The 16951-nt window shown below is 41.2% G+C and overlaps 1 protein-coding gene across 1 annotated transcript in view; it reads left to right on the top strand.

Moving 5' to 3' along the window:
• The window catches only part of LOC123978624 (ryanodine receptor 3-like), a 109037-nt gene that overhangs the window by 6445 nt on the left and 85641 nt on the right, over nt 1–16951 (top strand). Inside the window, exon 2 of the mRNA XM_046061967.1 lies at nt 16648–16767. Within this exon, the coding sequence (XP_045917923.1) occupies nt 16648–16767 (120 nt within the window). The remainder of the gene's footprint in view (nt 1–16647; nt 16768–16951) is intronic.

The raw sequence follows: 16951 nt of genomic DNA, 5'->3' as shown, positions 1-16951 counted from the left end.
GCATGCTAACTTCAGTAGATATCTCTGCAACACAATTCATAGATGTATTTGACATAACGTCAGAACTGATATTCTGTTGATCATTTTAGTTGCATTTTTAATGTTTTAAACTGTTAAATCTTACAATTCTTACACATTACAGAAAGACTTGCTGACAACTGATTGGCCTAACATACCTGTTTGAATGTTTTGTCTGTTACTACTTGTTATTACATTCAAATAAACAACTACCTATTTGATTCCCTAATTTGTTGTCTTTGTGTAAGTTCATTAAAGTTAAAGTTCATTGTTATTCGCACCAGGGACAAAATAGCTATTGTACCCAGACCAACCCTCCGCTGGCACAGTTCACCTTATTCAGAGACAAAATTATTTTTCTTCACAAATAGCACTGATGTCAATGAGTCATAGTCCTTTTGGTGTTCTATAACTTCTTTTGTGCATCAACCACCTCCTGATAACCATGGCTGCCTTCTTTGGACCAACAACAATGCAGTGCAATTAATCCTACTAGCTCCACTGACAGCATACAGAAAACATGCAACAAAAGATTGTTGCACACCACTTCTGTTGCTTTCAAACACAGCCGCTAATCTTCTTGGCAATGGAAGTCATATTAGCAAATTGTTTTGCTATGCCATCAGTAGTTTCTGTAACGTCCCACATTTACTTACAAGACGCTGTCATAGCCAGTTAGCTCTATGCATCATGCAGTACATTAGCACTACCGCTGTGTGGCTCAAAACTTTGGAGCTGTTCTCCATTTCCTTTCACGTCCTGCCATGTTTAATTTTAACCCAAAAACCACCATAAGGCTAAGTGAACACTTAGGCTACACCACCACTAGTCACTGTTAGCCTGTTGTTAGCTGCTGCCTCCTCCATAGCTAGCAGGGCCATCTCTGAATCTCTGTTTCTGTTTCTCTTTGCCATCGCTTCTTGGCAGTTAATGTTGGCTCACACATACAAGACTGTATAAGCTGTGGATATCCATTAGTCACTGGTTGAAGAAAACCGTGCCATCCACACATTTTTACTGTTGTGTTGCTTTCTCACCTTTCACTCTAAAGTGATTTGTTTTGTTTTCTAAATTGCTATGTCTCAGAAGTTAAGTGTAGGTACATTCATAAAACCTAGCATTGCCTTGGTTGTTTGTACTTTCAAAATGCTGCCTGATTTACCTGAGTGATGTTATGTCTTTTGATCAAATCACCTGCCCTGAGCTTATATTTATATCAAATCTGCTTCCCTTTCAATAGATCAGAAGTAGATGCCAGGTAAAGGAATAGTTGGCTAGCCTCTTTCCAAATGTAAAAAAAAGATGTGTTAATAGGTTAGCTTTAGAGGCACTGGTTGGTTGATTTTTTTTTCATTGTAGGCCAGGCTAAGTGATTCCCCTTGCTTCCAGTCTGTGCTAAACTAACTAACTCTACAGGTACTTAACAGGCAGACCTGACACTGGTATGGATCTTCTCATTTAACTCAAGAAAGCAAATAAACAAAATGTCTGACAATTTAAATTTATTCTGAAAAAGGAATGTGACAGGTATGGCAGAAGTAGAATAAGAAGAAAACACAGATGCTAGGAAGGCTTTGCTTTGGTTCATCTTAATCAAGAAAAGATGACAAACAGTATGCTTGTTGTTGTGAGTGAGCCTGCCAGTGTTGTCAGGCTTTCTCAGTTTTATCTTTGTTTTCTCTCTCATTTGATGATGAGACGTTACACAGTGGGATGGGGTGCACTTCATCAATTATATCCTCCTCCAAGGTGTCACTGTTTGCTGCCATTTCACCTAAAACAAACCAAAGAATTGCCTCCTAAATTCTAATTAGCTGCAGGGATGGCAGCAAATCCATCCAAAAAGTTTGGCTCATTTAAAACTTTGTGCCAGATAAAACAGATTCAAATCTGAACAGTGTATAGTTTTCAATGAAGATGTATTCAAATGACTTATTTCTAAAGACTCATGTAAAGCGGACGCCTGGTGATGGAACTCAAATCAAGACAGTTACATAGTTACTAGTTAATAGTCCACGTAAGAAACATGAGGTGCTGATATAGTTTTAACCAAACCAAGAAGGACCGTATTGTGGGAGAAAAACCCAAAGCTGGGCCAAATGTCTTTAGGTCCTCACACTTTCAGCTTTTCCTTCTGTGGGCCTAATTTCTTCTGTCTGACTTTTGACACCATTATTTCTTATCCAGCTTATTCTACTATTCTAAGTCATCTTGACCCATGTAACTTGGTGCGCCATTGTATGGGCAGTGAGTCTATCTCAACACATTGGGCTCCCCTCCGCAGAAATCTAAGAGTAATACAGGGCAGGCAAAGGCCTGCACATCTAGCAACACAACACATATGACAGTTAAAGTGCATTCTTTATATACAAATAATGATCAACAAGAAAATATTTCCCACAGTATCCATTAGTTCAGTTCCTGAGAACATCCATTTCATAACTGACAGTGTATGCTGTGCATTTCTGTGAAACATTTTAGGACTTCCCTACCAGTGCAATCGACAGCCGTTACCACAGAAACAATGTCATTGTCTCAAACATTTCACCATGGATGAAAATCATGAAAACACTCACTACTTTTGGCTGTGCTTGTGAATCATTCTCCTCCTACATAAAGCAATTCTGATAATTATGTCCAATGTTCTGTCTCCCCACCGTGCCCCTAATAGGCTATTTAGAGGAGTGTTTACTGCTGCAATCTGCTGCTGTTGAGGCTCACTTTATAGGAGAAAGTTGAGTGTCTTTCTCTGAGTTTACAGAGTTTTGAAGCAAACCATGACAGTCTTCTGAAAATGAAATGCCATATCGTTATGCTGTGGGTGAGGTACTCCCAGTGTCACCAGTGCATGTTAGTGAAGACTCTTAGTGACTCGACTGAGGGTTTGTAATTGAGTAATTTGCAGGATCTTCACACATAGGTGCATCCGGGCGCTACAACAATTGCTGTGTTGAGAAAATCCAGTGATGTTCCCCCTGTAGGCGGGTGCCAATGTCTCGGCCTTTTCATCTGATATTGACAACGGTGGCGTTTCCCACCTCATAAAAGATTCATACCTTTTTTAACAACCTCTGCGTCGCACCACTCCAGCACAGACAAGGAGATATCACCCTCTTTATTGGGCCTTGTTGCTGCAGAGTCAACGATGTGTGTTATAAAGAAATGCACTCTCCAGCCCTGCCAGCAAGGGTTGCATGCACAGCAAGAATACTCATACCAACACACACATGCATGCCAAGTGTCAACACATATTCAACCCATCTTACCCCCAACATATTTGAACTTATCAAATGTACTCCCTGCTAACATGGCATTATACTGTAGCTCTTTTAGTATCTTATACTTTCTTCTGGGACTATGCAGTGCTTCTGTGGATAGGCAACCTTTATAGCTATGTATAGCGCTGCAGGTGAGGGAAAGCATAGAGATAGAGGAGCATTTTTTATACCCTTACTGGGCTGAGTATCTTTGCAGCATAGCTCAGTTTTTCTCAGCCCCCAGTAGCACTCCCTCCCAACTTACATAAGTGTTTCTGTGGCAGTATAGCTGCCGAGCTGACACTTCAAAAGTACCTCACCAAGCTCTTAATGGCCTCTTCCTGAAATGTATGACAAATTAGAGTGCTGCAGGTTGATACTTGATGCAGTAAAAATTGCCCTACAAGAGGCTGTCTTCTGACTTAGCCCCAATGAGGTGAGATGTCTCTTTTTCAACACCACTACTTTTCTTTTTTTCTATCTACTTTTTCATGACATGTTGCTCCGGGTGATGTGTCCCTAAATTTCTCACCAAGTCAGACTATTTCAGCACTCTCTCTTTGCTTCCATATGCCTTCTCATCTGTTCTCTTGTCTTCTGTTCTCTTCTCTGAGTTTCTCTGAGTCTCAGCTGTGCTTTAGCTTTGACACCAGAACCCTTCACCTGGGCATCATCACTGGTCCCTGAACAAATAGGGTTTGACACAGCGGCGTCTCAGCTGCAGTTCAATCTTCGCTCTCTTCTGTGCCGGTGGCCCCAAGAAGCTACACTCAAGCATGTGGATGAGCGCTCTGAAGTATTCTAGTCAGGTCAGGCCTTAAAGGACAATGGATATTTTTATCGCGGAGAAGCTGACAGTGCGATCACTGTTATTGCATATATAAGTAATACGTGTAAGACTGTTACACCGTCCAGGTATCTGCAGAACAGGGTAAAAGCGCATCTGAACAGATAATCCGGTTAGAATACCATAAAAACTGTGTCTTTCTTGGCAAAAACCAAGGGTTGAGGACAGTGTTCCCTTTAAGTGCTTTGGTACTGCGGGATACATGATGATTGGATCTCCATTACCAACCATGGCCTAATTATGAACATGCTTGCAAGTCTGATGAAACTACAAATTCCCTGAGCACAGCAACAACAATCAGGTGCTGGTAGATGGCAGGATAAGTATATGAAAAATCAAAAAACAAACTACCACACACTGATCTGACTTTACTACCTTTAAGGTAAAGGTAGGTAGTAAAGTCAGATCAGTGTGCGGTAGTTTCTTTTTTGATGCAGGTCTGTTTGAAGCAATAGTTTGACATTATAAGAAATATGCTTGTTGCTTTCCTGTCTGTATGCTAAATATGAAGCCGGAGCCAGCAGATGGTTAGCTTACATGTAGCTGAGCCTAACACTTAGCTTAGCACGGGGATACAGCTAGCCTAGCGCTGGTCTAAGGTATAAAAAAAAAATCCTCCTACAAACATCTGGCCAAGAAATGGTCTTATACGTAATCTCACCCACAAGTTGTTGTTTTTAGACTTTGCACTTTTGTGTAAACTGAACAAGGCTAGATGTTTCCTCTGTTTCTAATTAACACCAATATAAGATGTCTCCTGTCTGTAGCTTCATATTTAATAGACAGACATCAGAGTGGTTGTGACTGACTCATCTAAATCTCAGGGAAAGAAAGTGAATAAGCATATTTCTCAAAATGTTGGACACATTCTAGACAGAGGATTTCTGTAATTTGTTAAACAGCAGATTACATGCCATCCTTTTCTTGTGGACGTACAGGCTGTGGCATTGCTGAAATACCTGCAGTCACTGCTCCCTTTGATATTCTAGGTTACAAATACAGTACTTCCGATTTCCTGACCCAAAAGCCAAGTGTGATCTCAACACCACTTGGTTCTTTCTCTAGCGTCACACGGTTGAAATAGAGGGTCAAAATCCACGCTTCATTTCCTGGACACAGGATAGTTACAAATGCACCTGTTAGTGCTGCTCTCCCTTTGGACCTCCAAGAAGGCTCTTCTTCTAAAAATACAACACACTGCTTGTCAGAAAATAGTGGCAGCTTATTTTCCGTGTTCTGCCACAAAAAGTCTGAATTCCCTTGTTAAATGAGGCTACTTTGTGGAGAGGGAGTGAGAAGTAGTTTGTTCTTTTTGTTCCCCAGTGCAAACCCTAGCTATAGTGCTGTCACATAATGCCCCTGAGCATCCCCAATTCCATTATGTAGTCAGGGGAAAAATGCAATACTACACCAGTCTTCCATAGTCATTGTATTGCCTCATTTCAAAGCACTTGAAAACATTACAGATATGTTCCATTGTCAGGTTTTTCCTTTTTTTGGTTCAATATTATGGACAGTGGAAGCCTAAAGCAAGGAAGTGATGAAAATGCTTGCTTAGCCTTTCACATTAAAGCCACCGCCGGGGAGGCGAAGCAGTGCTGCAAGCTGCAATGAAACACTTTACAGCCTCCCTCCTGTGCTCCCTTGGTACTGAAGCATGCAGACGGTGGGGGTGGGGGGGTGTTTGATCTGCCTGCAGGGCTCGCTTAGTAACACTTGTTTTATAAACTTTCTTCTCAGATGACTTGTAGCAGGCCCTGTTTTTAATGGACTAATATGTTGACTTTTTCATAGTATCTGCACTTTAACACACTCTTATATTGCAAAGCTAACAGCAGCTACAAACTGGCTGTGTCATTTAAGATGTAGCCATATTTCACCCTGAGCTATCTGGTTCACAGTGATCGCCATACCTGTCCAATCTTTGAGATGGATTGCCTCGGTCCATATGGTCGCTGCTGTTCACAGCTGTATAGCGGGAGAGTATGGTGATTGGGTAATTAGATTGCCTACAGTTATTAGCCAGTCCAGGTCTGAAGTGCAATATGCGGCAGATGACTGTTCCAACAACCTGAGAGGATCGAATATGGATGGGACTATTGAACCACCACAGATTAGATTCTTCCAGTGGCTTGGTGGTATTTTCTCTTTTATTTATTCAAAAGACTTTTTAACCATTTATCTGCCACAAACCAAGCTAAAATAGAGAGTAGTTTAGCTATCTTTTTTTCCATTTGTCTTATTTCAGAGTGCAGAAATCTGTAGATATTTGGTGTAGAGAGATAGGACTGGAACTGTTGATATTGACCTGATATTGCACATTATGAGTTTAGATCTAGAGCGCACTGTGAATAAATTGGACATTTGTTTAATGATTCTCTACCTATTGTATCCATGCCAGTGCAGTCCACAACGCAGCAGCATGCATTTTGTGCCAGGGACTGGCCATTGACACTGTCCAATAACAAGATGTTATTCTGTCATCCACCACCCTTAGCAAAGCCTTTAAACAAGGCTGAAATTTTAGCAGATGTCAAGATTCATTTATAGTGTAACTCTGGCCTGGGAATTTTAATGATGTGTATTGTGTGTGTGAATTCCTTGTGCTCTCTGTAACTCTGTTTGCCTTTCTTTCTGTCTCTTTCTCTCTATCGTTCTGTCAGTTCTCTGGGGACAGCATGTTTAGAAGTGGGCCTCAAGAAGAGTGTTAGCGCTCCCATTTACACAGCAACACTGAGCCACGAGAACAAAGCTTCTCTCTTCTAGTCCAATGGTTTTTCTCTTTCTCTTTGCATCTCTGCTGGTGTCACACAGCAGTGTGAGAGAGCGTTAAGCTGCAAGTCTTTGAATCACTCCAACTGTAAGCCAGCAGATAGCATGAGTAATCTCATTTCTTGTCTGACAATGCTTCCTCTGATACTGGAGGACCTTTATAGGAAAAGATGGGGAAAAAGGGAATACACATCGTAAAATTGTTGTCATGCAAACAGTTTCAGTGCAGTCACTGGTGCTAATCAAGTGACCTTGATTTGTCCTCATTACCAATACTAGCTGTTCATAAATCCATTATTTGTGCATTAAAGGGATAGTTAGGGATTTTTGAAGTGTGGCTGTATGGGGTACTTATCCATAGTTAGTGTATTAAACGGAGAGTTGTACCGGCATGGAAGCTAAGCAATGTACTGCTGTGAACAGGGTCAGCAGCAAAACATATTTTAGCCACCTAAACAAAGACCCACTGAAGAAAATCTGTATCAATTCAAGTGTACATTTAGAATTTATTATGCTTTTTACCTTGCGTCACACAGCCATTTCCTTTATACAGTGCACAGGCAAGTTGTGCTTATGTGTAGGAATATGGAAGTACTACGGTTGAGAAAACTTCGTTCCAAAGGAAATGGCTGTCTGACAGCAAGGTACACATAGCCTACATTTGAAGTGGTATTTATTTTCTTCAGTGGGCCTTCTTTTAGGTGGCTAAAATAAGTTTTGCTGTTGACCCTGTCCACAGTTGTATGTATGCAACTTTCTGCTTCTCCAAACTGGGGACTGGGCATGACCACCATCTACTGCTGGTAATACATGTGACATTCGGGGAGTGGTTGTTTGGAACCACGTCTTTCATAGTCAGTCAGGCATCATGTCTACACATGTCCACCAAATATGGTTGCAATAGCACAAAGAGGAGATATAACAGTTTTTGCAATATCAGCCCTGCCCATAGCATTTCAGCAAACTTTGAGGACCAGCTATAGCAAAACTGTATAAACAACCTGAAAATGTTACTTTTTCCAGCTTGGTCCAGAGCAGCGAAAAAACTGATTTGGACAAAATTCCAAATCGCAGAAAATCACAGATGTGTGTAGATTATATGGATTGATTCTTCTGGAAGCCACAGAATAGAAAAAAAAACATTTTATTCTGAGACTTATGGTTGAAAAGTTATAGGCCAAAGCTTAGTAAAATTCGACACTGCACTCCCTTTGGTCCTCAACAATAGACCCGGTTAGTGTGAAGTTTATTGGATGACCGGTTGTCGAGAAAATCGAAGCACAGACAGACAGAGAGACAGAAAGAAAGAAAGAAAGAAAGAAAGAAAGAAAGAGATTCCTAGTTAATAGTTAGATTATTACAAGGCTACGTTTGAACTTAAATAAGCTAGTGTTCCCGGCTCCTAGGTCTAAATTGTTTTGGGTCAGGTTACTCATGTACATAGTTTTAATCTGGTTACTGGCGCTGATAACAACATTAACCACCTTGAGTTGATCCTAAGGGACAACTGGTCCTTGACCAGGTCCTTTTGGATTCTGATGATTCAGATGTAGATGCCCTGGGTACAAATGCCATGTACACAACGTTACATCATGTTTAACATGTATTATCTACACCTAACATGACTAGGAGGAGTTAACAGATGGTTGGGCCTATAATTTCCCTATGTTTTAATAGTGCACCATTGTAGACTGCAGTCCTCTCCTCTCCTGATACTGCTGTGGACAGCCTTCTATTAGGCCTGGGAAAAACCTGGTCTTTTTCTGTACCTGCACTGTTTGAGTGGCTGTGAGAGGAGAAAGGCAAGGCGGGAGAGAAAGCTTGTGGGGGGTACAACCACTGCCCAGCTGTATTTTGTTCTGCAGTGCCCAACCAGCTGTATCAATCTGTCCGCAACCGAGTCTCGGTGTGTGTGCCAGCCTCTTTACAGCGTTGACTGGCAACAGGCCCCTGGTGATGATGGAGACGTATTACCCAGTACACTGTAGAAAGGTGTCACACGGGGACAAAGGCAAGTGGAGGCAAGTGTTGTGGTCTGCTTGCAGGATGCTTTCCATTACCGCTCAACCTCCTTCTTTCCTTCCCTTTTAGTTCTCCTCTCCTCTCCTCTCCCCTGTGGTGCTATACCCTTCAACCTCCTCCCAGAGGGCTGCCAGCCTTGTATCAGTTTGCTGTTGATTCACCAGATTCTTTGGCACAGGATCAGGCTGAAGAAGACAGAACAAATCTGACCTCAAAGAGTGAGGCAGAGAGCAGAAAGCTGCTGCAGCTGCAGGAGCGGAGTCTGGATTTTATCACCACAAGTCTTTGCTTTGATGGGGTATACTTAGCGATGGCAATTTTTTCTTAACAGGAGGTGTAATTGCCCTTTTCTTTATAAACTCCTGTGGATATTTACATACCATCTCGCACCAGTGCATTTGTGTAAGACTCAGGCATGTACACGGACATGTAGTTTGGCTTGGTGCAATTTCTTCAGTTCAGCTTTATGTGCAGTCTGTATTTACCACATCCGAAGGAGGTGTTGTTGTCATGGATGCATGGCTTGTGGCTCTGTTGGGTGTCAATGCATCATTTGCAGCCAAAATCTGGAGACAAATTAATGATGACACTACTTGTCATGTTGTTTCTGTCCTATGGGAGTTGTTGTAACAAGTCCTTATCATGCAGTGTTTGTTAGTTTCTCTGCAGCACTGATGCTTTAAACTTTATGGTCTCTCGCCTTGTTATATTTCTGACCTTTTAGTCCCATACGCACCAGCACGTACCTTGAGATCCTCGGGCAGAGGTCTGTTGTCTGTTCCAGAGTCTCGACTGAAAACTAAAGGGGACAGAGCGTTTGCTGTCAGGGCCCCCAGGCTCTGGAACAGCCTGCCCGAGGAAATCAGGTCGGCTGAGTCGGTGAACTCTTTTAAGTCCCTTCTTAAAACATACTTTTATAGGAGAGCTTTTCCCGATCTTATTTGACTTATCTTATTTTATCCCTTTTATTTTATTGTATTTTACTAATTTTATATTAAATTTTCATGCTCTTATCTTTTTTGTATTATTCTTTACACTTGTTAAAGCACTTTGTAACTTGTTTTTGAAAAGTGCTCTACAAATAAGGATTATTATTATTATATTATTGAGGTGGAGTATCTCAAAAACCAGACGAGCAATGGTAATGTCATGAATATGGAGTTCTGGGTGTAACATGGTGCAAGCAGTGGTAATACAAGCCTTGTGGGGGGCATTGGCGCAACTCTTGAAATACTGGAGCAATTCAGGTGACATCACACCCAGACTCAAAAACAGGAAACATTGTGTTTTCCTGCAGGGTGGTACTTTACTTCTTTCCTCTTGCTCCAGCTTGTTTTTGTGTCTGTAAAACATTTTGTAACTCCAGCTTTATAGTAGTTATTGTATCGCCTCCAGGATGTACTTGAGAATACATTGCCAAAGCACCAGAGCCCAGCACAGTGCATGATAAGGTGGTGAGAGTCTCTTTCCCTGAGCCGATGGCATGCACTGCAGTACCTGCTGAAATTCAGTAGACATCTCTTCAAACCAAAGGCTTAGACATTCCAGACTCCTGAGAGTGTTTTGGTTCGGTTGCGTCTACTTATTCCAGTACTTAATAGGAAGCCTTCAACAGAATAACATTAAGTTACACTCCACAAACCCTGGACTTCTCATCTTTGTTATCTGGAGGGCTGGAATTAAAAACTATATGTGCAGAAAACTGAGCAGAGAAGGCAAGGAATATAACGATTTACAGACTGTGCAGATTGTAACAACAGTATGTAATGTTAGTTTAAAACTAAAACATGGCCGTTAAAGTAAACAATAAATATACGCATGATGGAACATTACGTTACCAGCAATGGTGCAAAAATTCCTCATGTGGATAATCCTTATATACCATGCTTGTGTGGTGGGAAAAACAGCACTTAGGGTAGGCACAGGGATGATTTTGCCACCAGTGTTCTGGCATAGCAGTTGTACTGTTATGAGAACCCATTTCCAATTGATATAGCTTACAGAGCACCATGTTTTTGGGTCTCTGTCTAAAACACTCCAAAACTTTAAATGGTCGTAGGTGAGTTTTTTTAGCTGCTGCTTGTTCTACTGGGGTAATCTCTGCTTAGTCTGGGCATGGTGCTTCATTGTGCCGTAATCAATGATGCAATTACGCCGATGAGTCAACCCAGCCCTACAGCCTGGGACACAAGAGGAGAATGCAAGAGCAGAGGAATAGAGATGCTCTTTAAATAATTGCACACTTGTAAGGGCCCTAATGCCAGGATTATTTTTTCACAAGCCATAACAACCCATTACTTGCCTCTAAATTCTGTAATCACTCCTTACCATCATCAATAATGATAATTTATTAAGCAGTATTGTCAGTGAGTAAGTGCAGACCATCCAAGCTACACTACAAGTTCAGGCCTGTAGGGCAGCGCTGGCAGGTTTAAAACAGTGATGGGCTTTCTGCAGCCTTGTTGAGGAGACCTTTGATATGCCTACTTGTCACTATGCAAAAATCTCCACCAATGTCATTATTCCGCTGTGTACATCAGGGGAGCGTGATTGGTTGAAACCAAGAACATAAGCAGAGTTGTCATCAGGTCCCACTCATTGATATGCTTCAGCGTTACTCATACAAGTCTCATAGGAGTTTTATGCTACTGCTGTTGTGCATGCACACACAGAGATGACAAATGCATGGATTTACACACAATAAAGGAATAAGAGAGAGAGAGTTTGAGAGAGGGAGTCTCATGATGGAGTGAAATTTAATCTCAAGGTGCCCTTGGAAACTCACACATTGTTTTAGGATAGCTGAATGAATTATTGTTTTCTTTCACGTCACAGTTGGACTACATTTACCTCTAGCTTCTGTGCTTTTTTCTACTCTTAAAATGACCTGTTTATATACTTACTGACTTTAGTTTATTTGTAGTACAAATTGAGGGTTTTTAGCCAGTGTGAAACTACTGGGTGTCCTTAGGATGAATAGTAACACCTTCATGATCCCCTCAGTTTTTCTCCTGTGCCATTTTTATGCCAAAATTTAAATTTGTCCAAATACATTGTTTCCCATATGTTCATTTATTTGTGGTGGACCGCCACAATATCAATGCTGACTGATTTTCGATTTTTTTTACTAGGCCTATTTAAAATCGTATTTGATTGCAGAGCATAGCGCATCCGTGCAGCACATTCTCGTCCCTCTCTATCTCTCGCTCTCTCTCCCTCTCCCTCATGAACACAGTTGCACAAATCTGTCCAACACAACGCTGTCAATGTCGGATACCCAGCTTAAAAAAGTTATTAGCAAGCATGTAAGGAGACTAGCTAATAAGGAGCCGGTAATACTGCTGGGTTTTCGACGCTAGAATGCATATAGCTGGTTGTCCCTCCCCCACCCCCCTCACCCCCCGGGCGCCACAGTTACACTGTCATACTGTCATTCTGTGTGAAACACTGAAATAACCGCAAAAGTTGTGTTTAGTGCTAATTAGCGAATGTTTGCATGCTAACACGCTAAACTAAGATGTTGCATGTAACGTAAACAATATTCATGCTAAATATCAACATGTAACATTGTCATTTTATCTTATGCATGTTAGCATGGTAATATCAACCTGTGCAACCTCACAGAGCAGCTAGCATTCCTGTACTCTTGTTATTGTTTTAGCAATCCATTTGAATCCGTTGTGATTTTAAAAGAGTTAAACAATGATTAGCGCTCTCTTCTAATATCATCTGTCCAACTTTTTACTGTAGCAGAATTCTTTGTTGTTCTAACTTCCACTTTCTGTTTGACTCACTCTGTCTAGCACTCTGATCTTGCTTGACCTTTCTAAATGTTGCTCTAGAGATCTTTGCATGCAGTCAGCCAAAAGTATAGAAGAAGAATAGAATCCCCTAAAGGCTGTAGTTTTCTTCAGATCTTGTAAACTGACCCATCCCAAATTGAGGAGAGTGTCTTCATTCCTTCCAATCTGGCTGCCATCACTTAGTGCTTGACTCTATGAATGATTGATAGCGGTGAGTCCCCCCTCCTCCTCTGTAGCAGTTAGGTGTGATAGGGGATGAGTGAGTAAGAGGGGTCGGTGATGGAGGGAGGAAGAGACAGAGAGAGGGAGAGACGTCAGATACTTATTTGTACCTCAGTGCAGGCGTGCGACGGGAGAAAATGGCCAGTCGTGGATGGAGACGTAGACACGAGAGTTGGTCTCTCTGATTAAAGAGATGCGTGTGTGTTTGTGTGTGGACTGTGCGCGGGTGTGCATCTTTGCACTCAAACAGGCAGGAATGCGATGCGTGGCTCGTTACTGTCCTTATATGGATCAGATCAACCCTATGCTCACTCCCTCAACAGGGTGACTGATCGCATGTTCCAACCCAGCCAAGTGTTGATTTACCACAGAGGGCTATTCATTTCAATCAGCATCTGAGTTTAATAACATTTTCATATTGATCCAAGCCTGTTAGCGTCATCCAAACTCTTTCCCCTAAGAGTCCAATGACTGGCACAATCAATTCCAGCAGTCAGTATTATCTCAATTATATCCGCTGCCTACGGTAGAAACAGTACACATGTATCCATACTGTATAATGATGGACTGTATTTACTAATATGACTATACAGCAGGGGTGGGTGATATGCATAATGATATGATTATGATATTGCAGGCTGTTTTTTTACAATATTCATGACGATGTGATTAAATACTAAAAAATGCTTTATTATTACTTGTATAATTTATTTTCACTGTTCACACAACTTGCCAATGACTTGGCTATGCTAGAATGTGCCAATGTTATCTGACGTAAACGTTTTCCGTGTCCCTTACTGGAAATTTTCTTGAGCTTTCCACCACATTTTCTGGCCTTCATCATCTCAGTTTTCTGTTGCTAGTTGACATGGAGCTGATTCAGTTGTTATCATAGATTTTAACGACTGTTTATAAAGATTTTGTAAAGGATTTGTAGCTTGAGTATAATGTGAGCTTAATATTAGGAATCATCATGCTGTCTTGCAATATGATCAAAGTAAGTGGCTTTAATAGCAATCACTTGTACTGTATGGTAAGGCAAAAGGCAGAAGTGCGTACTAACAGCAAACTGATGCCAATAAAAGCAAAAGGTGTTGTTAAACTTATCCTGCGTTAGCTTTAGTGCCATGTCTTTAAACTCTCCCAGGCAACTGCGTTATTGAATCACTGTGAAACTTTGTTATAAAGATAGTTAAGGCTGTAGCTAGCTAGTTGCCGGCTGGTTTTGGCTTGTCTATCGGGCCTCCTTGTTCACTCGGCGATGGGCTGTCAGTCAAGTTGAAGGGGCGAGTCCAGAAGTGAGCTGGAGGGCTGGTGTTGCAGACTGTGCTTGCTCCATCTGTTGTTAAAGGCCATGAAATGTGCCTGAATTCCCTATGCGTGAACCTTGGCCCAGTTGAGCTTCCCAACTGTGCCAATGTAATTGGTCTGTTTTAGTCTTTTAGACCATCACAACAACTCTCTGCATGCTCAGGCAGGTTTGCCTAAGATAGTGAAATAAGTTGGTTGTGTTGCCTCGCTTTACTGTTAAGATCTTCTTACACTGTTTTTTATATTACTGTGGTTTGTCTGACTATATAAAACCACTGTGTGGAAGAAATTCCTCCACATCACAGCCGAGTCATTTAAGTAGATTCATTTGACTTTGGCTGATGTGAGGCATCCATATTTGTGTGGTCTTCAGGCACATCCATATTAAATGCAGAGATGAGCTTTCTCGTTATTACGATAACTCTGATATGACATGAATGCAGCATAACCTCATCTCTGCAGTGCCTAACCCCAGCCTAATCTAAGCTCTTACCCCAACAGTATAGGCCAGTGGTACACTGTTAGAAGGGGAAACAGACTTTAAAAAAAGTCGTGCACCAAAGTCACCTTATCTTTTAACGATTCATGTTGAATTTATGTATATCAGTTTGTTACTAATCACTAGTTCTTAATATAATATGAGAAACTTTTTATTGCATTACAAATAATTGTTGTATTATCATGAAGAACACCCCTGCACACCATAAATATTCTTCATAGAAAAAGGCTCACAATGCGCTCAGTATTCAAATCTCTCCCTGAAACACATCTGGGGCACACATGAACATCAGTTGAGGGGGAAAATGTGTCATGCATGCGTTTTAAAGGCCCCAAGGCTTGTCATATTGATTTTCATGCAGTGCTTCTAAATACACAAATGTCAAAAAAGAAAAAGAAAAAAGAAAGCTGTGTACACACATGCACTCTGAGACAGGTGGAAAATAGGCATCTTGATACTCTCTCTTTCTTGTGTCCCTTGCTGCACTGTAATGTAGTGCTTTACTGTTACTACTACTACTGCTGCGCTCTGCTCTGCTCTCAGCACAATCCCCCTTACATTAAATAATGCAGCTGACCATTGTGCGGAAGTGCCCCCCCCTCGTCCCGTAACATCCCATATCAGCAGATTTCCGCTTGCTCTGCTACTGTGAAGAGTAACTATGTCCAATTCAGCGTTTACAGGGGCCTACACTATAAACACAATCAACCCACTTACATAACAGCAGCATCAGATGTTTGTTTTTAGCTGTTGCTCACCCAGATGAATGCATATCGGGGGAATTGCTCTCTTCCACACCTTTGCTGATGTATATAATTGCTGCAATCGAAACACCTTCACAGAGACAGGAAGCAGGCGTAATACCCACATGGCTCATCTGCATGAAAGATTTAAGTTGTTTATTTATTTATGATTCCTATTCATGCCTCTTTAACATAAACATATCGTTGAAAACCTATGGATAATGTTAATCATTGATAAAATGGTTGCTTTTTCCTTCATTATCCCTGTGCCGATGGCTGTGCTGATGTATCTGATGCTAATATTGTATTTAAAAATCTTGTCTAATAGTAACTTACTGTAATTCTCTAATGCAAATATTAGCATGTGACAGCCAAAATTAATAGAAACTATTGATTTTCACTCTCTGAGGGTTGTATTTAGATTTATGTGATACTGTGCTTGCAAGTACCTAGATCTAGGAAGTCCAACAAGACATTTCTCATTTCATTCAAATAAATATATCCGGAAATATAACAAATATAGGCATACATGCTCAAATATGTGCACACATCATTTCATACATTACTAATGCAGCATCAAAGCCATGCAATGCCTCTCTTTTACATACATAAATGCATTCATTTACTCAGACTATTATTTTCTTTTTAAACGTGTAATGATCAATTGCCTCACTTGTACCATATAAACTGAGTAAACAGCCTAAAGGAGATTAGGTCGACTCAACGGGATCAGCCGTGGGTGGTCTCTGTTTGATCATCACATTCAGAGGGGAAAACCTCTCAATTAGTTGGGCAGAAGCAGAGAAAAAGGGATAACTTGGGAAGGAGGGGAGCTATATGTTAGTTATTAGAATAAACTCTTTGTGGTGTACTTGACTGTGTTTTTTTAGTTTTTAGTACAGTATGCTATGCTACTTGGTGGTTGATCCTTATATAAAAATCTCATCAGAGATTAGACATCAGGATCAGCTATAGACACCCCCTAGTGTCTTGCTCAAGGGCACTTGTGCACTGCAAGCTACTCAAAATGTACTACTTGTTTAAAAATAAAGGAGCTCATCATTAGCACAGCTATGTCAAAATTGCTCTCTCGGGACATGACGCACACACTCACACTCGCGTGCACAGACTGAAGTCTGTTTTGTCTTGACAGGATGATGAAGTGGTGCTCCAGTGTGTGGCCTGCATCCAGAAGGAGAATCGCAAGTTCTGCCTGGCTGCTGAAGGGCTGGGCAATCGGCTGTGTTACCTGGAGCCCACATCTGAGGCCAAGGTAGGCACACTGACTCCACCTTTGACTCCACCTTTGACTCTCTCTGACCTAAAAAAAAACATTCAGTCAAACACAGAGATGCATGTTATTTCCATGGGATGTCTCTGCTCAGCTTCTTGTTCAAAAAAAAAAATCTACTTCATTTGATGCCGTTTGTTTTCTGTGCAGTTATATAATGAGCTAT

This window comes from Micropterus dolomieu, linkage group LG11, assembly GCF_021292245.1.
Source record: "Micropterus dolomieu isolate WLL.071019.BEF.003 ecotype Adirondacks linkage group LG11, ASM2129224v1, whole genome shotgun sequence".
Lineage (NCBI taxonomy): Eukaryota > Metazoa > Chordata > Actinopteri > Centrarchiformes > Centrarchidae > Micropterus > Micropterus dolomieu.
This window is presented reverse-complemented; position numbering and strand designations above follow the sequence as displayed.